Source organism: Scyliorhinus canicula, chromosome 13 (genome assembly GCF_902713615.1).
Source record: "Scyliorhinus canicula chromosome 13, sScyCan1.1, whole genome shotgun sequence".
NCBI lineage: Eukaryota > Metazoa > Chordata > Chondrichthyes > Carcharhiniformes > Scyliorhinidae > Scyliorhinus > Scyliorhinus canicula.
In genome coordinates this window covers 67,777,059-67,796,455 of record NC_052158.1, presented here as the reverse complement: position 1 = coordinate 67,796,455, position 19,397 = coordinate 67,777,059, and the positions used below count along the sequence as shown (strand labels likewise).

At 48.3% G+C, this 19,397-nt stretch overlaps 1 protein-coding gene across 24 annotated transcripts in view; it reads right to left on the bottom strand.

Annotated features, from left to right (window-relative positions):
* kif1aa (kinesin family member 1Aa) overlaps positions 1-19,397 on the bottom strand; it is a 397,377-nt gene that overhangs the window by 257,903 nt on the left and 120,077 nt on the right. For all 24 annotated transcript variants that reach the window (XM_038816644.1, XM_038816646.1, XM_038816647.1 and 21 more), the window contains exons 3-4: positions 4,546-4,622; positions 2,759-2,938 (exon numbers count right to left, since the gene is read on the bottom strand). In XM_038816644.1, the coding sequence (XP_038672572.1) occupies positions 2,759-2,938; positions 4,546-4,622 (257 nt within the window). The remainder of the gene's footprint in view (positions 1-2,758; positions 2,939-4,545; positions 4,623-19,397) is intronic.

Sequence of the window (19,397 nt, the reverse complement as noted above, 5' to 3'; positions counted from 1 at the left end):
GATGAGCTGCTCCTCGACAAACAAAATTCCGCTTCCTAGGGATCCAAGTAGCCCATGGCTGGACACGGATCGACAAATGGAACCTGACTACCTCGTGGAGGAAGTCAAAAGGCACTTGCAGAGGTGCGGCACACTCCCACTCTCGCTGCTGGGGAGAGTGCAGATGGTCAAAATGAACGTACTGCCCAGGTTCCCCTTCCTACTCAGATCCCTCCCGAGTTACACCCCTAAGGCCTTCTTCAAGGGTGGCACAGTAGCACAGAAGGGCGGCATGGTAGCACAGTGGTTAACACAGTTGCTTCACAGCTCCAGGGTTCCAGGTTCGATTCCCACTTGGGTCACTGTCTGTGCGGAATCTGCACATTCGCCCCGTGTCTGTGTGGGTTTCCTCCGGGTGCTCCGGTTTCCTCCCACAGTCCAAAGATGTGCAGATTAGGTGGATTGGTCATGATAAATTGCCTTTCAGCGTCCAAAAAGGTTCGGTGGGGTTACTGGGTTATGGGGATACGGCGAAGGTATGGGTTTGCGTGAGGTGTTCTTTCCAAGGGCCGGTGTGACTAGATGGGCTGAATGGCCTCCTTCTGCACTGTAAATTCTATGATTCTATGATTTCAGGACACGGTGAGTATACAGAGTGTACAGGAGGACGTGGTGAGTACACCACCTGTACTAGGGACACAGTGAGTGTACAAACTGTACTGATGGACACGGTGAGTATGCAAACTGTACTGGGGACAGGGTGAGTACACCGACTTATGGCACATACATAAACTGCACTGAAGGACACAGACTCGACTGGGGCACAGGGTGAGTACACACTGTACTGGAGGACATGGAGAGTATACCGACTGTTGTGGGGACATGGAGAGTATACAAACTGTACTGAGGGACATGGAGAGTATACCGACTGTTGTGGGGACATGGAGAGTATACAAACTGTACTGAGGGACATGGAGAGTATACCGACTGTTGTGGGGACATGGAGAGTATACAAACTGTACTGAGGGACATGGAGAGTATACCGACTGTTGTGGGGACATGGAGAGTATACAAACTGTACTGAGGGACATGGAGAGTATACCGACTGTTGTGGGGACATGGAGAGTATACAAACTGTACTGAGGGACATGGAGAGTATACCGACTGTTGTGGGGACATGGAGAGTATACAATCCATTACGGAGACATGGATTTCACAGGGGCAGGAATGGTTGTTAGATGTTCCAAGGTTTAGATGTTTTCAGAAGAATAGGGAGGGAGGTAAAAGAGGAGGGGGAGTGGCACTGTTAATTAGGGATTGCACCACAGCTGCAGAGCTCACTGAGCTAAATCGCTGGCTTTTAAAGCAGACCAAGCAGGCCAGCAGCACAGTTCGATTCCCGTACCAGCCTCCCCGGACAGGCGCCGGAATGTGGCGACTAGGGGCTTTTCACAGTAAATTCATTGAAGGCTACTCGTGACAATAAGCGATTTTCATTTCATTTTAGTTGAGGAGGGTTTGTCTACTGAGTCAGTATGGGTGGAATTTAGAAACAAGAAAAGAGCAGTCACTTTATTGGGAGTTTTCTATAGGCCCCTCAATAGCAGCAAAGAGATAGAGGAATAGATTGGGTGGCAGAACTTGGAAAGGTGCAGAAGTAACAAAGTTGTTGTCAACTCAACAACTGACTTCAACTTCCCTAATATTGACTGGAACCTCCTTAGTGCAAATGGTTCGGATGGAGCAGATTTTGTCAGGTATGTACAGGAAGGATTCCTGACTCAATTTGTAGATAGGCCGACTAGGGGGGAAGCCATATTGGATTGGTGCTTGGCAACGAACCAAGCCAGGTGTCAGGTGTCTCGGTGGGACAGCATTTCGGTGACAGTGACCACAACTCCTTGACCTTTACCATAGTCATGGAGAGGGACAGGAACACACAGTATGGGAAGGTATTTAATTGGGGGAGAGGAAATTATACTGCTATTAGACAGGAGCTGAGGAGCATAAAGTGGGAACAACTGTTCTTGGGGAAATGCACAACAGTAATGTAGGGATTGTTTAAGGAGCACTTGCTGCGAGTGTTGAATAGTTTTGTCCCACTGAGACGAGGAAGGAATGGTAAGGTGAAGGAGCCTTGGATGACAAGAGTAGTGGAGCTTCTAGTCAAGAGGAAGAAGGAAGCTTAGGTAACGTTGAGGAAGCAAGAATCTGACTCGGCTCTAGAGGGTTACAAGGTAGCCAGGAAGGAACTCAAAAATGGACTGAGGAGAGCTAGAAGGGGGCATGAAAAAGCCCTGGTGGGAAGGCTTAGGGAAAACCCCAAGGTGTTCTACACTTACGTGAGAAATAAGAGGATGATCAGAATGAGAGTAGGGCCGATCAGGGATAGTGGAGGGAACTTGTGCCTCGAGTCTGAAGAGATGGGGGAGACCCTAAATGAATACTTTGCTTCAGTATTCACTAGAGAGAGGGACCTTGTTGCCCATGAGAACAGTGTGAACCAGGTTAATAGACTCAAACAGGTTGATACAGTATTAAGAAGGAGGATCTGCTGGAAATTTTGAAAAACGTGAGGGTAGATGTCCCCGGGGCCTGATGGGATATACCCCAGGTTCCTACAGGAAGCGAGGCAGGAGATTGCTGCGACATTGGCAATGATCTTTGCGTCCTCACTCTCCACTGGAGTAGTACCGGATGATTGGATGACTGTAATGCTAGCGAATGATGATGTTACATGCAATTCAGCCTATGACCCTGGCAGACCTTTGAGTCTTACCTGGGGGATGATTCCCTGCTGCTCCTTCTCCTGTTTGCCCATCATGGTGTAGGATTTCCCTGCCCCAGTCTGCCCATAGGCGAAGATACAGACATTGTAGCCCTCGAAGGCATGCTGCAGCATCTCCTCCCCAATGTCTTGGTATACCTGCTGCTGTGAGGCATAGTTGATGTCTGCAGGCTGGAATTAAGGAAATAGATGGTCATAGTTAGAACAGGGCTTTGCCTCCTCCTTCAATAACTCCATCCCAATCTCTACCCATCCATCACTCTTAAACCAATGCCTTCCTTTGAAAACGTAACTCTCACTGTGTCACTGCCACACCAAGACATTCTTCCAGCACTGGAGTTTCATTTGTTGCAAAGGGTTTCATTTCTACTTTGTGTTTTGGTGAGCACAGAATCTTGAGGAAATCAATCATTAACAAGGAGGGCATAAACTCAACAGAACAAACACCCCCGGTCAGGTACCCTACATGTTAGACACAGAGTAAAACTACCTCAACACTGTCCCATCAAACACTCTCGGGGCATGCACACCATGGGTTATATACAGAATGAAGATCCCTCTTCACTGTCCCATCAAACACTCTCAGGGTAGATGCCCCATGGATTGTATACATATTGAATTTCCCTCTTCACTGTCCCATCAAACACTCTCAGAACAAATACACCATGGATTATGTACAGAGTAAAACCCCCTCTATACTGTCCCACCAAACACTCTCAGGACAGATACATGTTAGACACAGAGTAAAACCCCCTCTAAACTGTCCCATCAAACACTCTCACGATAGATACACCATGGGATATATACAGATTGAATCTCCCTCTTCACTGTCCCATCAAACGCTCTCAGAACAGATACACCATGGATTATAGACAGAGTAAAACTCCCTCTATACTGTCCTATCAAAAGCTCTCAGGACTTATCCACCATGGGTTACATACAGAGTAAAACTCCCTCTATACTGTCCTATCAAAAACTCTCAGGACTTATACACCATGGATTATAGACAGAGTAAAACTCCCTCTATACTGTCCTATCAAAAACTCTCAGGACAGATATACCGTGGGTTACATACAGAGTGAATCCCCCTCTATACTGTCCGATCAAACACTCTCAGAATGGATACACCATGGATTATATATCGAGTAAAACCCCCACTATACTGCACATTAAGTACTCTCAGGACAGATATACCATGGATTATATACAGAGTGAATCTCCCTCTTCACTGTCCCATTAAACAATCTAAGAACAGATACACCATGGATTATATACAGAGCAAAACCCCCTCTGTACTATCCCATCAAACATTCTCAGGACTGACACATCATGGGTTACATATAGAGTGAAGATCCCGCTACACTGTCCCATCAAATAATCTCAGAACAGACACACCATGGGTTATATACAGAATGAAGATCCCTCTACAATGTCCCATAAACACTCTCAGAACAGATACATGTTAGACACAGAGTAAAACCCCCCTCTATAATGTCTCATCAAACACTCTCAGAACAGATACACCATGGGTTATATGCAGAATGAAGATCCCTCTACACTGTTCCATCAAATACTCTCAGGATAGATACACCATGAATTATATACAGAGTAAAACCCCTTCTATACTGTCCCATCAAATGCTCTCAGGACTGACACACCATGGGTTCTATACAGAGTGAAGCTCCCTTTAGGGTGTGAATGAGTCAGCGGCAGGTGAGGGTGATGTGGTCTGACTGGGAGCTGCTTGCTTCCTCTGTTCTGTGTGAGCTGCTACATACCGTGGTGTGGGACCAGTAGGAATAGTCAAAGTTGAAACTCTTGGGGGTCTCCTTGGGTTGCTTTGGATTAACAATTGCTGCAAGAAAAACAGAGACAAAGAACAGGAAAAAATATATCAGTGCAGTTTTCAAATAATTTCCGTCCTACGTAATCACATAAAATGTAGTGAGATACTTCAAGGCATTGTACAAACATGGTGGCAAGTGGGGACTGGGCGGCAGTCAGAGGAAGTGACAGGAGGATCGGTGCAAAAGGTTTCATCCAGGGCTCCATTAGTACTCCTGATCTCTGGGTCAGGAGGTTGAGGATTCAAGTCGCATTTGATTCAGGCTTACCTTGCAGTGCGTGGATGCAGTCTTTCAAATGGAACTTTAAACTGAGATCCCTGTCTGCCCTTTCAAATGGGTGTAAACGGTCCCACTACACTCTGGAAGCAGGGGGGGCGGATCGGGGGTGTGGTGGTGGGGGGGGGGGGGCCTGGTGACCTGGTCAATATTCATCGCTCAACCACCATTACTAAATATTACTAAAATAAATCTGGTCATTTATCTCACTGCTCTTTGTGGGATCTTGCTGTGCCCAAGTTGGCTGCTGTTTTTGCTGCACTGCAACAGTGGCTACACCTCAAAAGATTCTTTATTGGTGCTTTGGGATGTCCAGAGATTGTGAAAGGCACGGCGTAAATTTGAGCCTATCTCTTTCTGAAAGACTTTTGCAAAGATAACGAAGGAAGTGGAGGGGCCGAAAGTAGAGAGCTATGGAGTGAGAGGCCACACCTATCTACTGGCTGCTTGGTACTCAGGGCAGGGACATTCTTCATCAGCGTTTAGCACTGGTGACTGTTATAATACCTTTGGTGGTAATATAGAACATAGAACAGTACAGCACAGAACAGGCCCTTCAGCCCTCGATGTTGTGCCGAGCAATGATCACCCTACCCAAACCCACGCATCCACCCTATACCCGTACCCAACAACTCCCCCCCTTAACCTTACTATTAGGACACTACGGGCAATTTATCATGGCCAATCCACCTAACCCGCACATCTTTGGACTGTGGGAGGAAACCGGAGCACCCGGAGGAAACCCACGCACACACGGGGAGGACGTGCAGACTCCACACAGACAGTGGCCCAGCCGGGAATCGAACCTGGGACCCTGGAGCTGTGAAGCATTTATGCTAACCACCATGCTACCGCGCTGCCCCTATATGTCGTTGTTCTTTGCCTTTTGATCCAGAATGGTCCGTTGAATTGATGACAAAGAAACCACCAATCTTTAGATTGAATCAAAACTAATTTATTGGATAACGATTAATTAAATGAAGTTCGCAAATGCTACTGAGCTATAACTAGTAATAAAGTAATGTTGAATCTGTCTAGCAATAATGATATCCTCGTGTTAACTCTCTAATCTAAACTACTCCTCGTACTGTGATCAGTCTCTCTCCTTAGCTAATGGCCCAGGATTCCCTGAGGTCTGATATTTATACTGAGAACTGGTGTTGCCCTCTAGTGTTGGAATTATTCTAAGATGTAATAATTAACCCTTCACTGGTGTACCTATATACATATCATTACAGTGACTGGTCAAACAAGGCTACCCAAACCAGTGCAATCCGAACACCACCAGGGTCTATCCTGTGGAATCCCTCCGCCAATTATTGTGCTGGGTACTATTTCCTTATTGCTGCGTTGCTCATCCATTGTTCTCTGTTGAATCTTTAGATCTTTATCCCTCCCAAAAAAAGCAAATAAGAATCTGCATGAAAATAACTTGTTAAAATTGAATGAAGAGTGGGATTGGGAGCTTTCTGGCTGGATCTACGCTCTCATGTTGCTGCGGCCAGGTGGGAAAAGCAAACCTGGCAGACAATCATGATTCATGTTTGTGAGCGGCCAGGGGGTAAGCCTGTGGAGGAGGGTTTCAGGTCAGACTCTGCCCCAGTCAATGAGTCCGATTCTGTGGACAATGGGGACAGAAACAAAACACCGCAGGGACCGTAAATCTGAAATCGAAACAGAAAATGCTGGAAATGCTCAGCAGGTCTGGCAGCATCTGTGGTGAGGGAAGGGATGGTAATGGGGGGAATATTCCTCCCCCGCCGCGGCACGTTTCCCGGCAGTGGGAGATGGCCCGCCATTGTGGCTGTTGGATTATGCTTCTTAATGTAGCATCATCTGCTTCCTTGATGTATACCCTGACAAAGGAAGGTTCAGATTGGAGATAGGTTTAACACATTTATTGAACAGTTAACAATTCTCCTACTCGAGTTCGACTCTCCTGCTAATCTTACTATAGTAACTCAATCTAACTAACCAGTCTGCTCTTATCCATGCGGTGGGTGTGATGTTTCCTGATCTGCCCCTGTCTCTCTGAGTGTCGCCTGTGGAAAGGAGAAAGATCATGTGTGCTCTGTCCTTTTATATGGGTAGCCCCCTTATGGTAGTGTCACCTCTGGGTGTGTCTTGACTGCCCATTGGTTGTGTCCTATCTTACTGACCTATTGGTTGAATGTCTGTGTGTCATGATGTCTCTGGTGCTCCCTCTAGTGTTTACTCAGTCCTAGTGGAGCTACATTAACCCCGTGTGTGTTTACAGTGATGCATATCACCACATCCCCCTTTTTTCGTGTTACATATTTTCTGTACAGTGTTAAAGAAAATTGAACAAAATAGGTAGATAATTGATGACCTGTACAAATCATGATGACAAGTGATGATTACAGAGCACCAAATAATATGAGTCCAAAGTTCATGAATTAATATGGTCGCGTGGCTTTCTTGTGTTGACATTGAAGTGTCGATGTTGATGTTGTCATTTGCTTGTGAACACCGTCAGTGTCCCTGTGCTTAAGGAACCAAGAAGTGGTCAAACCACTTTGTTGTCTGATTTGGACTCTTTTTTCTATGCTTGTGTTAGTGATGCAGTATGTCATCTGTGTTGTCCAACCTGGGCTGTTTCTTGTGATTGTGATATTGATGCCGTACGTCAGCTGCCTTGAAAGCTGGTCTGCTTGTTTGTAGTGTAGTAAACTTGAATCGGTGAGATTTGCTGTCATGCCATGGTATGGCTGTACTCTTGCCAGTGTTAGGAGCTGTGCTGTTACAGTGTCCTGCATTTTCAGAGTTGTACCATGTTGTACCAGTCGTCATTCCAGTGTTGTTGGTTTTGTCATGCTTGTTGTTGACGTTGGTGCCATTGGTACGCTTCTTGTTGCCGTCGGTGTTGGTTGTTGTTTTCATAGGTTTTGTTGTTGTGGTTGTTGCGCTCAATGACCACACCGAGTGGAGAATTCAAGTCCTTCACAAAGTTGCTTGTGTCAGTGTCCTTTGTGGCATCTGCTGTTTCATTGAGCGTTTCGTCTTTGATTCCTCGGTGCTCCCCGTCTGGAGTCATGTCCGGTTCACTAGAATCATCTTCGGCTTGTCGATGCTCCCCATCTGGAGCCCTTTCTGGTTCACCTGAATCAGCTTTGGTTTCTTGACACTCCCCGTCCGGAGTCATTTCAGATGTCACTTGAATCATCTTGGGTGTCTTGATGCTCCCTGTCCGGAGTCAAAACGTTCAGGAATGCATTTTCTTGTGGAAAGGCTCAAGTGGATGAGGTTTGAATTAACGTGATGTCACTGGAGTCACTAGTAACCTCACTTTGATCGTCGAGTGCCTCTGTACACACTAGCTGGGATATCGCTGAGATGTCACACATTTTGTATGGGAATTACGATGCCTTCGTCACTTGTCGCACATACAGTGGGAAGACCATCTGTGTCTTCTTGTCGGTTAATTGAGCTGGGTAGACTATTAGAGTCTTCTTCTGGTGGCTCAAATAATCTGTGTGGACTGTCATAGTCTCTTTGTTGTTCACGTGAGCGTGGTAGACTGTCATAGTCTTCTTGCTGTGCACTTGAGCGTGGCAGACTTGCATCGTCTGCTGCTGGTTGCTCAGATGAGGTTGCTAGACCCTCATGGTCTTGTTCATGCAAGGACTGCGCTCTGGAGTCTTGCGTTGCTTCCATTGTTGAGTCTGGCATTGTTCCCTGTGTGGAGTCATGCAGTGGTCTTGCTATAGAGTTGATCTGTGCGCTCTCAACGGAGTCGTGTAGTGGTCTCACTGTGGAGTCTTTCTGTGTTCTCTGTGTGGAAACATACAGTGGTCCCGTTGTGGAGTCTGTCATCGCTTTCTGTGCAGAGTCGGGGACTCTTTGTGGTGCATGGACCACCCTCTGTGTGGAGTCGGGGACTCTTCGTGGTGCGTGGACCACCCTCTGTGCAGAGTCGGGGACTTTTCGTGGTGCGTGGACCACTCTGTGTGGAGTCGGGGACTCTTCGTGGTGTATGGAGCACTGTTCGTGGTTCGTGGACCACCGTTGTGGCGTCAGGCCGCTCTCTGTCTCTTGGTGTCAGGCCGCAGCAGAATCCTATACTTCTGGGTTAGGATGTTGTCCGTGTTGGCCTGAGGATCCTCAAATCCGAGGAAACACGTCCATGTCTGTGTCGGATTCTTCACTGTACAACACATCTCGTTGCGGTTCGGATTTGGTACTGAGGTCGCCACGTCTAATGATGAAATCATCTTCCGAGTTGTGGTCTTCACTTTTTGTGTCAGAGCTGTCATTGTGCTCGCGATGTCCAAAGAAGTAATCAAAGTCTGAGTCATAGTCTTCAAGGACTAAATCATCTCTTAGGGTGGTGCTAACTGCTTGTTGCAGGGTTCTGCGGAGGTTACTTTCAGCTACTGGTCGAAGTTCAGGCATTGTGCTGTCGTTCCAGGTGAAAGAATTGTCTTTTCCAGCTTTAAATTTTTTTTTCACACTTTTGGGAAATTTCCCCTTTAAGTGGGCGTGCTCCGGGGCTTCTGACGTCATGACGTTGGTGACTTAGAGCGTAGGAATTCATTGTGCATGCGCAGATCGCTGATCCTTTACTTTGCGCCATTTTTGCAACTGCGCATGCGCGGCTTCTCACGCATGCGTAAAACACTGTTTGGCCGGTACGCTTCTTTTGGGGGACTGCGCAAGTGCGGCTCCTTTCTTAAGATGGCTGCCAATCAAAACTGCCGTTTTCTGCATTTGCAGGCCTACCTTTGCCTCATGGTGAGTGTTGGCGCCTCTTTTACCATTCTCTCTTGTGTTTTCCTCGCAGTACGTTTGAAACTTTTCCAGGACTGTCTGGAAGTCACTCTTGTCTTGCCCTTCGGAGTACTTGAAGGTCTTGAATATTTCTGCTGCTCTTGCACCCGCAATGGTGAGCAGAAGCTTTATTTTCTCTGCATCCGCCACGCCATCTAGGTCAGATGCTACCAGATAGGTCTCGAATCTCTGCCTGAACGTATACCAGTTTGCACTGAGATTGCCGTGGTACCTGAGCTGCTGTGGAACCAGAATCTCGAACATCTTGCCTGAGTGCTGTTGCTGGTAGTCACGGATTTGTTGAGTTGAACTATAAAGATTCAACAAGGTACCATGTTGTGTTATGCTTCTTCATGTAGCATAAGCTGCTTCCTTGATGTATACTCTGACAAAGGAAGGTTCAGACTTGGAGATAGGTTTAACACATTTATCGAACAGTTAACAATTCTCCTACTTGAGTTTGACTCTCCTGCTAATCTTACTATAGTAACTCAGTCTAACTAACCAGTCTGCTCTAATCCATGCGGTGGGTGTGATGCTTCCTGATCTGCCCCTGTGTCTCTGAGTGTCGCCTGTGGAAAAGAGAAAGAGCATGTGTGCCCTGTCCTTTTATCTGGGTAGCCCCCTTGCTTGTGGTAGTGTCACCTCTGGGTGTGTCTTGACTGCCCATTGGTCGTGTCCTATCTTACTGACCTATTGGTTGAATGTCTGTGTGTCATGATGTCTCTGGTGCTCCCTCTAGTGTTTACTCAGTCCTAGTGTATCTACGTTAACCCCTTGTGTATTTCCAGTGATGCATATCACCACAGAGGCGACGGGATCAACTGGTCCTGCTGCTGCCAATAGATTTTCCAATTTTCCATTGAATCCGCCTCATGCCACCGGGAAACCCATGGCGGGGGTTTGCTGTCGGCAACACCGCCAGATCCTGCTGCCGAGAATGGCTGGAAAATCCTCCCCTACCCCTCCCCCCACCAAAGTTTCCAAGGAGAAAACCTTTTGTTAGGATTGAGAATACTTTGAGGTGTAACAGTTTTAATGCAAGGTGAGGAAATGGTTCTGGGAGGGAGGAGAAGGAATGAGAGAGATGCAGGAAATGGAATAGTCAATGGGGATAGCTACCTTCTACAAACTCAAAGATTGAGACAAATGGCCAATGGCAGCCAAGTGGTCAAGTACAATGTGAGCACTATAATGTAAAATGTGATGCAGAACAAATCCACAGATCTCTGCCAACATTTCCTAATCATTTCTCTTCACGTAGGGACCACCAGTCAAGCGCCTGAGGTCCCTGATAGATCTCACTTCTCAATGCTATTAAAAATCCTCCAAAAGATCTCACACAAACCCAGTAATGGACATCCATAATTCAATGGAGAAAAGATTAAGATTTCACTCAGTGTCTCAGTCCTTGGTATCCATTATTGTAAACTATATTGATCTCTCAGTTAAGTCCCCGTTTGTGTCGCATTCTCAGCAATCCATATTTCTATCGATTTTTATATATTGCTGCATGTTCTCAAAGCTTTTTATCTTGCACATATCAGGGCAGATGCCAGAGGGCCAAATTTCAAAAAGCTACAACAATTTATACTACAGGGGAAAAGGGTACTGGCTGGTTGGCAAGTTGACTTGATTGTTCAAGGCTTTGCCATGGAAAAAGCACCAGGGAACGATAGGCTCCTCTAGCTCCCGTGAATTTTTTAAAATGCATATGTTTTAAGCATATTCCTTTTGTTTGCAGAGAGTGGATCCTTGCATGTGAACATTTCTAGAAAGCGTAAATGACTCACGTTACGAGTTCGACCGATAAATTGGCGGTTACTTTAGCTGTTAGTGCGCTCAGGATTGTTCAGCAAAGTGCTGCCCAATCACGGAAAAATGGGAGACTGGGGAGCCTGAGGTTTCCTCTTGCTTTCGCTATAACACTGACTTGGCCAAGCAGAGTCAACTTGACAGCCAATCCATATTCAGTTCCCCTGTAGTTTAAGTTGCTGTGATGGTTTGAAATTTGGTATTCTTGGCTGGAATTCTCCAGCCGCTCGCTGGCGGCGGGATTTACTGGTCCTGATTGCAGCGCACCCCAGTCCGTAGGTTTCTAGATGGCATGAGTGGCTACAATGGGAGTTGCATTTAACAGCGGTGGGAGCAGAGAATCGCGCTACCTCCCATCTCCGAGAAACACGCAGCTGGGACTCCGGAGAATCCCGCCCCTTGTGTTTGTTCTGTGAGCACAATAAAAAGCTTCAACAGCATGTCTCTCTTATCAGCAATCTTCTGAAGTTCTGTACTAGCAAGCAACTATTTTCATACATAGCTCCAATTTTCAGAATAAACATTAAACCATCTGATCGGTGTGTGTTAACTATCCTTTAGTACTTTTTGAAGATGAGCAAAGCATTTCCCTGGTGCCCTGGTTAACATTTATCTCTCACCCAACATCAAAGAACAAAACTAACTGATCATTTGTCTCGTGGTCAGATTTTGATGTCCGCCATGATTGCCTCCAAAACAACAAAGAATACACACCAGAGGTGCTTCGTTGGTCATGAAGCACTTTGAACATAAGGAAGACACTAGATAAATACATTGAAAAACCAAATGTGAACTCCAGCTGGCAACACAATATAAGGTATGTAATCTTCTTGCTGCGATGCTACACCTTTCCTCACCACTATTCCAAGTAGGCTCTGGCTTGAGAGTTAAAGATCTGGCCTGGTAGTTGTGGACATCCTAGGAGCTGATGAGATGCCTGTCACAGTGACAGATGATTGAATGTGATTGGCTGTTTCCCCAAATCTGTATGAGAGCTTTGAAGTGGCTGACACCAGTCCTGAATTGATTGTGATGCAGCCAAATAGATCACATTTCACTGGTAGCCAAGTAGGCCATGTTTTACTGGTAACCAAGTAGGCCACGTTTCACTGGTAGCCAAATAGGCCATGTTTCACTGGTAACCAAGTAGGCCACGTTTCACTGGTAGCCAAGTAGGCCATGTTTTACTGGTAAACAAGTAGGCCACGTTTCACTAGTAGCCAAGTAGGCCATGTTTCACTGGTAGCCAAGTATGCCACGTTTCACTGGTAGCCAAATAGGCCATGTTTCACTGGTAGCCAAGTAGGCCACATTTCACTGGTAGCCAAGTAGGTCATATTTCACTGGTAACCAAGTAGGCCACGTTTCATTAGTAGCCAAGTAGGCCACGTTCCACTGGTAGCCAAGTAGGCCACGTTTCACTGGTAACCAAGTAGGCCATGTTTCACTGGTAGCCAAGTAGGCAATATTTCACTGGCAGCCAAGTAGGCCACGTTTCACTGGTAACCAAGTAGGCCATGTTTCACTGGTAGCCAAGTAGGCAATATTTCACTGGCAGCCAAGTAGGCCACGTTTCACTGGTAGCCAAGTAGGCCACGTTTCACTGGTAACCAAGTAGGCCATGTTTCACTGGTAGCCAAGTAGGCCATGTTTCACTGGCAGCCAAGTAGGCCATGTTTCACTGGCAGCCATGTAGGCCATATTTCATTAGCTGCTGATGAGAGGAATGCCTCTGGGTCATTAGGCAACTCCAGTAGCTTCGGCTGTAGATTGATCTAATGAGAAATCAGCAGAGCAGCAGCTGTGGGGTTATATTCTGCGGGATGAAAAGTATGTAAGAAGCTGTCCCCTTGACGTGAGCCTCTCTGTTGCAGGTTCTTTCAGGAAGAGAGGATGATGAGGGTCACTGGTCTACTTTCACCTTTCTACTTCTTGATATAATTCATTCCCTTAGGTTAGATGGAGCAAACAAGTACAGACTGTCCATTTTATGAAGTAAGCCATCAATGGCTCCCAAGTTGTGTTGAAAAAGGCTCCAGTTTTGTTACTGTATAACAGCATTTTCGAATAAAAAACAGGATATATCAGTCTGTGCACAAAACGTCCCATGGACTCTTCATTTCTCTCTCCAACAAGCACTGGAGATTTATCAATCTCTAGTGAGGGCACTGTCTATAAACAGGGGGATGGCCTGAATGGAGATCACACGCATTAACCCATCCGACTGAACCACTCTGGAGTTTCGCATCATGTCCGTCACCAAGAATCTCACCATTGCTACTCATTGCATCTTGAAATTTGAAGCAATTAATCACAGGATATTAATTTAACCTTAGCTCAGAGATACAGGGCAAGGTTATGGATTGACGTGCGTCTGGAGGATGATGATAATCTTGTGTTCTGAACGTAATCGTGGCTTTATTAAAATCACTCCCACTGCCAACAAAATCTCATGGTTACCATGGAAACTACATGCAGGAAAAATTAAAGACACACTGAGGTAGATCCAGACTTGAATGGAAATAAAATCAAGAGAAATGTAAAACAGAAACCCGCTTCTGCGGACGCATACGACTATCTCCAGACTACGTATCCCTTCATTATAAAACACACCTAGCTGGGTGGGACAGTGAGCACCAGGTGGCATGGTAGCACAGCACCAGGGGCTCAGGTTCAATTCCAGCCCTGGGTGACTGTGTGGAGCTTGTACATTCTCCCGTGTCTGCATGGGTTTCCTCCGGGCGCTCCGGTTTATTCCCACAGTCCAAAGATGTGCAGGTTAGGTGGATTGGCCATGCTAAATTGCCCCTTAGTATCCAAAGATTTGCAGGTTAGATGGGGTTACGGGAATAAGGTGGGGAAATGGACACGCCCTTTCAAAGAGTCGGTGCAGACTCAATGGCCTTCTGCACTGCAGGAATTCTGTGGTTCTATGGATTAAGTAGCACTTGTGAGGAACCTGTCATAACTGTGACAGATATCCCTGTTGCCTCACGGCGCCGAGGTCCCAAGTTCGATCCCGGCTCTGGGTCACTGTCCGTGTGGAGTTTGCACCTTCTCCCCGTGTTTGCGTGGGTTTCGCTCCCACAACCCAAAGATGTGCAGGATAGGTGGATTGGCCACGCTAAATAGCCCCTTAATTGGAAAAAATAAATTGGGTACTCTAAATTTATAAATAAATAAATAAATAACTGTGACAGATATGAAGCATTTTGGTCCAAGACTCTATTTTTACACATTCTTTCATGGGATGTGGGTGTCTCTGGCTGGGCCAGCATTTGCTGCCATCCCTAATTGTCCTTAAAACTGAGTGGCTTACTGGACCAGTTATTTAATAATCGTTATTGTCACAAGTTGGCTTACACTAACACTGCAATGAAGTTACTGCGAAAAGCCCCTCGTCGCCACATTCTCGCGCCCGAGTACACTGAGGGAGAATTCAGAATGTCCAATTCACCTAACAAGCACGTCTTTTGGGACTTGTGGGAGGAAAGCCACGCAGGCTCAGGGAGAACGTGTAGACTCCGGACAGACAGTGAACCAAGCCGGGAATCGAACCTGGCACCCTGGAGCTGTGAAGCAATAGGGCTAACCACTGTTCTACCATGCCGCATTTCAGGGGGCAATTAATAATCAACCACATTGCTGTGGGTCTGGAGTCACATGTAGGCCAGACCAGGTAAGGATGGCAGATTTCCTTCCCTGATGGACATGAGTGAGCCAGATGGAGTTTTACGACAATCAATGACAGTTTTGAAATTAGCTTCCAATTCCAGATTTTATTCAATTCAATTTAAATTCCATCAGGAACCCTGGGCGGGATTCTCCGTTCCCCCGGCGGGTTGGAGAATCCTTGGGGGGCGGCATGAATCCCGTCCCGCCGCCCTGACTCCGGCTGCCATATTCTCCGGCGCAGTTTTTCGGGCGGGGGCGGGATTCCTGCCACGCCGGTCGGGGGCCGTTGTTGCTGCCCCCCGGCGATTATCCAGTCCCCGATTTTTGTTCAGTCCCACCGGCATGAATCACTCAACTCACATACCGGCGGGACCTGTCAGGTAAGTCGGCGGGGGCGGTCCTCGTGAAGGGCGCAGGGGGAACCGACCCCGTGGGGGGCTCCCACAGTGGCCTGGCCTGCGATCAGGGCCCAGCAATCTATGGGCGGGCTTGTTCTGTGGGGGCACTCATTCCTTCCACGTCGGCCACTGTAGTTCTCCGCCATGGCCGACATGGAGAAGAGAAACCCCCACGCATGCATCAAAATACACCGTCTCTTCTGCGCCGGCTGGAGCAGCGCCAACCCCTCCGGCCTCCACCTCGCCCCTGAGACAGGTGAGAATTCATCACCTTGTGGGGCACGTTGATGCCGGAGTCGCTGGCGCCGGTTTTCCCGCCATTGTTCTGCATACAGTCCTGGCAGATCGTTCCATACATGCAAATATAGAACATACGATACCTACACAATGGAAATACACAGACAAAGACATCGGGTAAATCACTGGGGCTCCTAGAGTATTTGGACAGCGGTGGGGGTGCGGGGGAGGGCGGGGTGGCTGGGAGAGTGGCTATTGCTAGGGCTTGTAGGGATGTCCTTATGCAGGAACTCTCCTCCATCTTCACCCACTCTCGTCCCGGTCCCTTTACACATCCCCATACTCTTTCTGTGGTGGCTGCCCAGTGTTTCAGAAGGGCTAGGCCTCCCACGTTTCTTCTCCTTTGTAGGACCTTCTTTTGGATCCTCAGGTCCTTCCCCCCGCCACACAAATGCCATGATTATAGTTTGTCGACTGTTTTGAAAAGGCCATGGGGATGTAGAGTGGGAGGGATCCAAACAGGAAGAGGAACCCGGGCAGCACGTTTATTTTACTTGTCTGTATTCTCCCTGCGAGGGAGAGTGGGAGTGGGGCCCACCTCTCCAGGTGGTTTTTGACTTCCTCCGCCAGACTCGTCAGGCTCCATTTGTGGACCCGTGTCCAGTCGTGGGCTATTTGGATCTCCAGGTAGCGGGATTTGGTCTGGCCCAGTTTGAACGGCAGCCCCCCCAGCCGTGTCCCTCTCTCCTGCTGGTTCACAGGGAAGATCTCGCTCTTGCTCAGGTTAACCTTGCAATCCGGGAAGAGGTTCATGATCCCTTCCATACTGGTCTGGGGATTTGAGATGTAGAGGAGCAGGTCATCCACAAAGAGTGAGATTCTGGGCTCTCTGTCCCCCCCTTTGGATACCTCTCCACCCCTTTGCCGTTCTGAGGAAGACTGCATCTGGCTTAATTGACAGCTCTTTCCTACCCGCAGTCGGTCCTTCTCCCTCAGGTGCGTCTCCTCAGGAAGACTATGTCGGCTCTCAGGCTTGTCATATGGGTGAAGACTCTGGAGCTTTTCACTGGGCCATTAAGTCCCCTGACATTCCAGGTGACTATTCTGGCGGGTGTTCAGTTCCCCCCACCTCGTTGTTACCGTTTTCGCCATGTGGCTGTGCCCCTGCACTCCGAGGTTTCCTTTTACCCAGGGCCACCCAGGATGGCCACCACCATTGTGTACTCCACGTGGCTGTGCCCCTGCATTCTGGGGTTTCCCTTTGCACAGTATTCATCCAAGATGGATATTTAAGGTGCCTTTATTTCTGCTGTCGCCATGTGTGATCTATCATAGCCAGCCTTCTACTCCCCTCCCCCCCCCCCCCCCCCCACCCGCCCTCCCATCCCTCGACTTTCCCCTTGGGCCTGTCCGCCCACACCCCCCTCCCCCACTTACACACCCTTGTGCCCTGTGGGCTTCCCACTCCACCAAGGTTTCCCTCTGTTGCGGCCCCCCCCCCCTCTATTTTCCCCCATCTAGAGTTATGCACGAACTACCATGCACTCAATCCGTTGAGCCTGGGGCCTTCTTTACATTGCGCCTTTCATGATCTCAGATGTCCCTCCTAAGGCATTTTACAGCCAATGAAACTCTGTTGAAGGATAGCCACTGCTGTAATGTAGGAAAGTGTGCACAGCAAGCTTCCACAACAGCAATTGATTTGGATTGGCAGCTTTCTGAATTTAGCAGGTACTAATTCAAATTCTCCTTTCTTGTTTCAGATGAGCCTGATTCTAATCAAATCCGTGAGCTTATCTGCGACTTTCAAAGCTGCTTTCTGTAAAAAATCACTGGGAGTGTGAATCAGATGAAAACTGTCAGGGCCAGCTAGCCCTGGTTAATGAGAATTATTCATTGAAGTTTATTAAAATGTAGCTTGATATAAAAATGGTGGAACAATTGAATCAAGCCAATCGCTAGGCTCAATTACCATCGCCACTGCATAATGTTGTTGCTACTGTTCATTCATTTTTAATGTCTTTGTTTCACAGCTGAAGCCTAAATTAATGCCTGACATTAATGCTATTTGGCCGCCTATCAAAGGCAAGGAGGATCCCGTGCTTGAGGGAAGCAAGACAGAGTAATTTAAAAGAATTACGGTTTGACATTCCTGGAACTCGAGCTAACTGGGTAAGTGAAACCATTCTTCAGGGAGTTAACGCCCATCTATATGACTGGCCAGAGGAGGATAACGATACTCAAAAAGCCTAAACGAGGAGCAAGGTGAAATATAATCAGACCAATGCGGGATGCTGAAATTGTGCCCTGACCTCAGTTCAGCCTGTTAAATAACCACTGGGACAGGTGCCTATGAGCTTTCTGGTTCCCTGGGGTATTGTCTTTAGAACATACATGGCTGTTATGTGAAATGTTTGAGGTCTTCTGTTGCATATGGAACCCAAAACAAATAACGAGGGGTGGGATTCCCTGACCCCTGGAGCCGGGTCGGAGAATCGCCGGGTCGGGTGTCATTCACAAGACGCCGCCCTGACGCCGGTTCACCGATTCTCCGGTGAGCGGAGAATCGGCACCATTGGCACCGGCGCATTCAGCGCAGCGCCGGTCGGGGGCCGCTCTCTGCAGCCCCCCCGCCGATTCTCCGCGCGGGATGGGCCGAATGGCAACCAAGATAGCCCGAGTCCCGCCGGCGCCGTTCACACCCAGCGGGACCTCGGCGCCCATCCTGCGGGGAGCGGCCTGATGGGGGGGGGGAGGATCTGACCCCGGGGGGGTGGGCCTCCACCGTGGCCTGGCCCGCGATCGGGGCCTACCGATCGGCGGGCCACCCGCTCCTGGTGGGAGTCTCTTTTACTCCGTGCGAGCCCCTGTGGCTCTCTGCCATGTCAGGGCCGGCGGGGAGAAGGAAGCTAGCGCGCATGCGTGAGTTCACTCCAGTCACAGCGAGCATGCGTGGGTTCACTCCGGTCACAGCGAGCATGCGTGGGTTCACTCCGGTCACAGCGGCATGCGTGAGTTCACTCCGGTCACAGCGTGCATGCGTGAGTTCACTCCGGTCACAGCGGCATGCGTGAGTTCACTCCGGTCACAGCGGCATGCGTGAGTTCACTCCGGTCACAGCGGCATGCGTGAGTTCACTCTGGTCACAGCGTGCATGCGTGGGTTCACTCCGGTCACAGCGGCATGCGTGAGTTCACTCCGGTCGCTGCGCGCATGCACAGACCCGCGGAGCCTGTTTGACGCCGGTATCGGCAGCTGGAGCTGCGTCAGTCGCTCCAGTGCTGTGCTGCCCCCCTGTAGAGCTCAGGATCGCTGCTCCTGGGGGCCTGTTGAATCCAACTTAAAACGCGACGGCGTTTCCCACGGCGTCAACACTTAGCCAGAGGATCAGAGAATCCCGCCCCAGGTTTCTGATTCAGTACATAACTGGTGTTACCCGGGTCAATGCAACCTCATTCCAACCTTTTTCTCTCCCTAATCATTTTCACTGCTCCTCTCCTAGTAAGTCATTATTTCCCCCACCGAGTCAGTCTTTATATCTTTCTACATCCTGAGCATTATTGGGCTATTCAACCACAGGATGATTCACAGTCT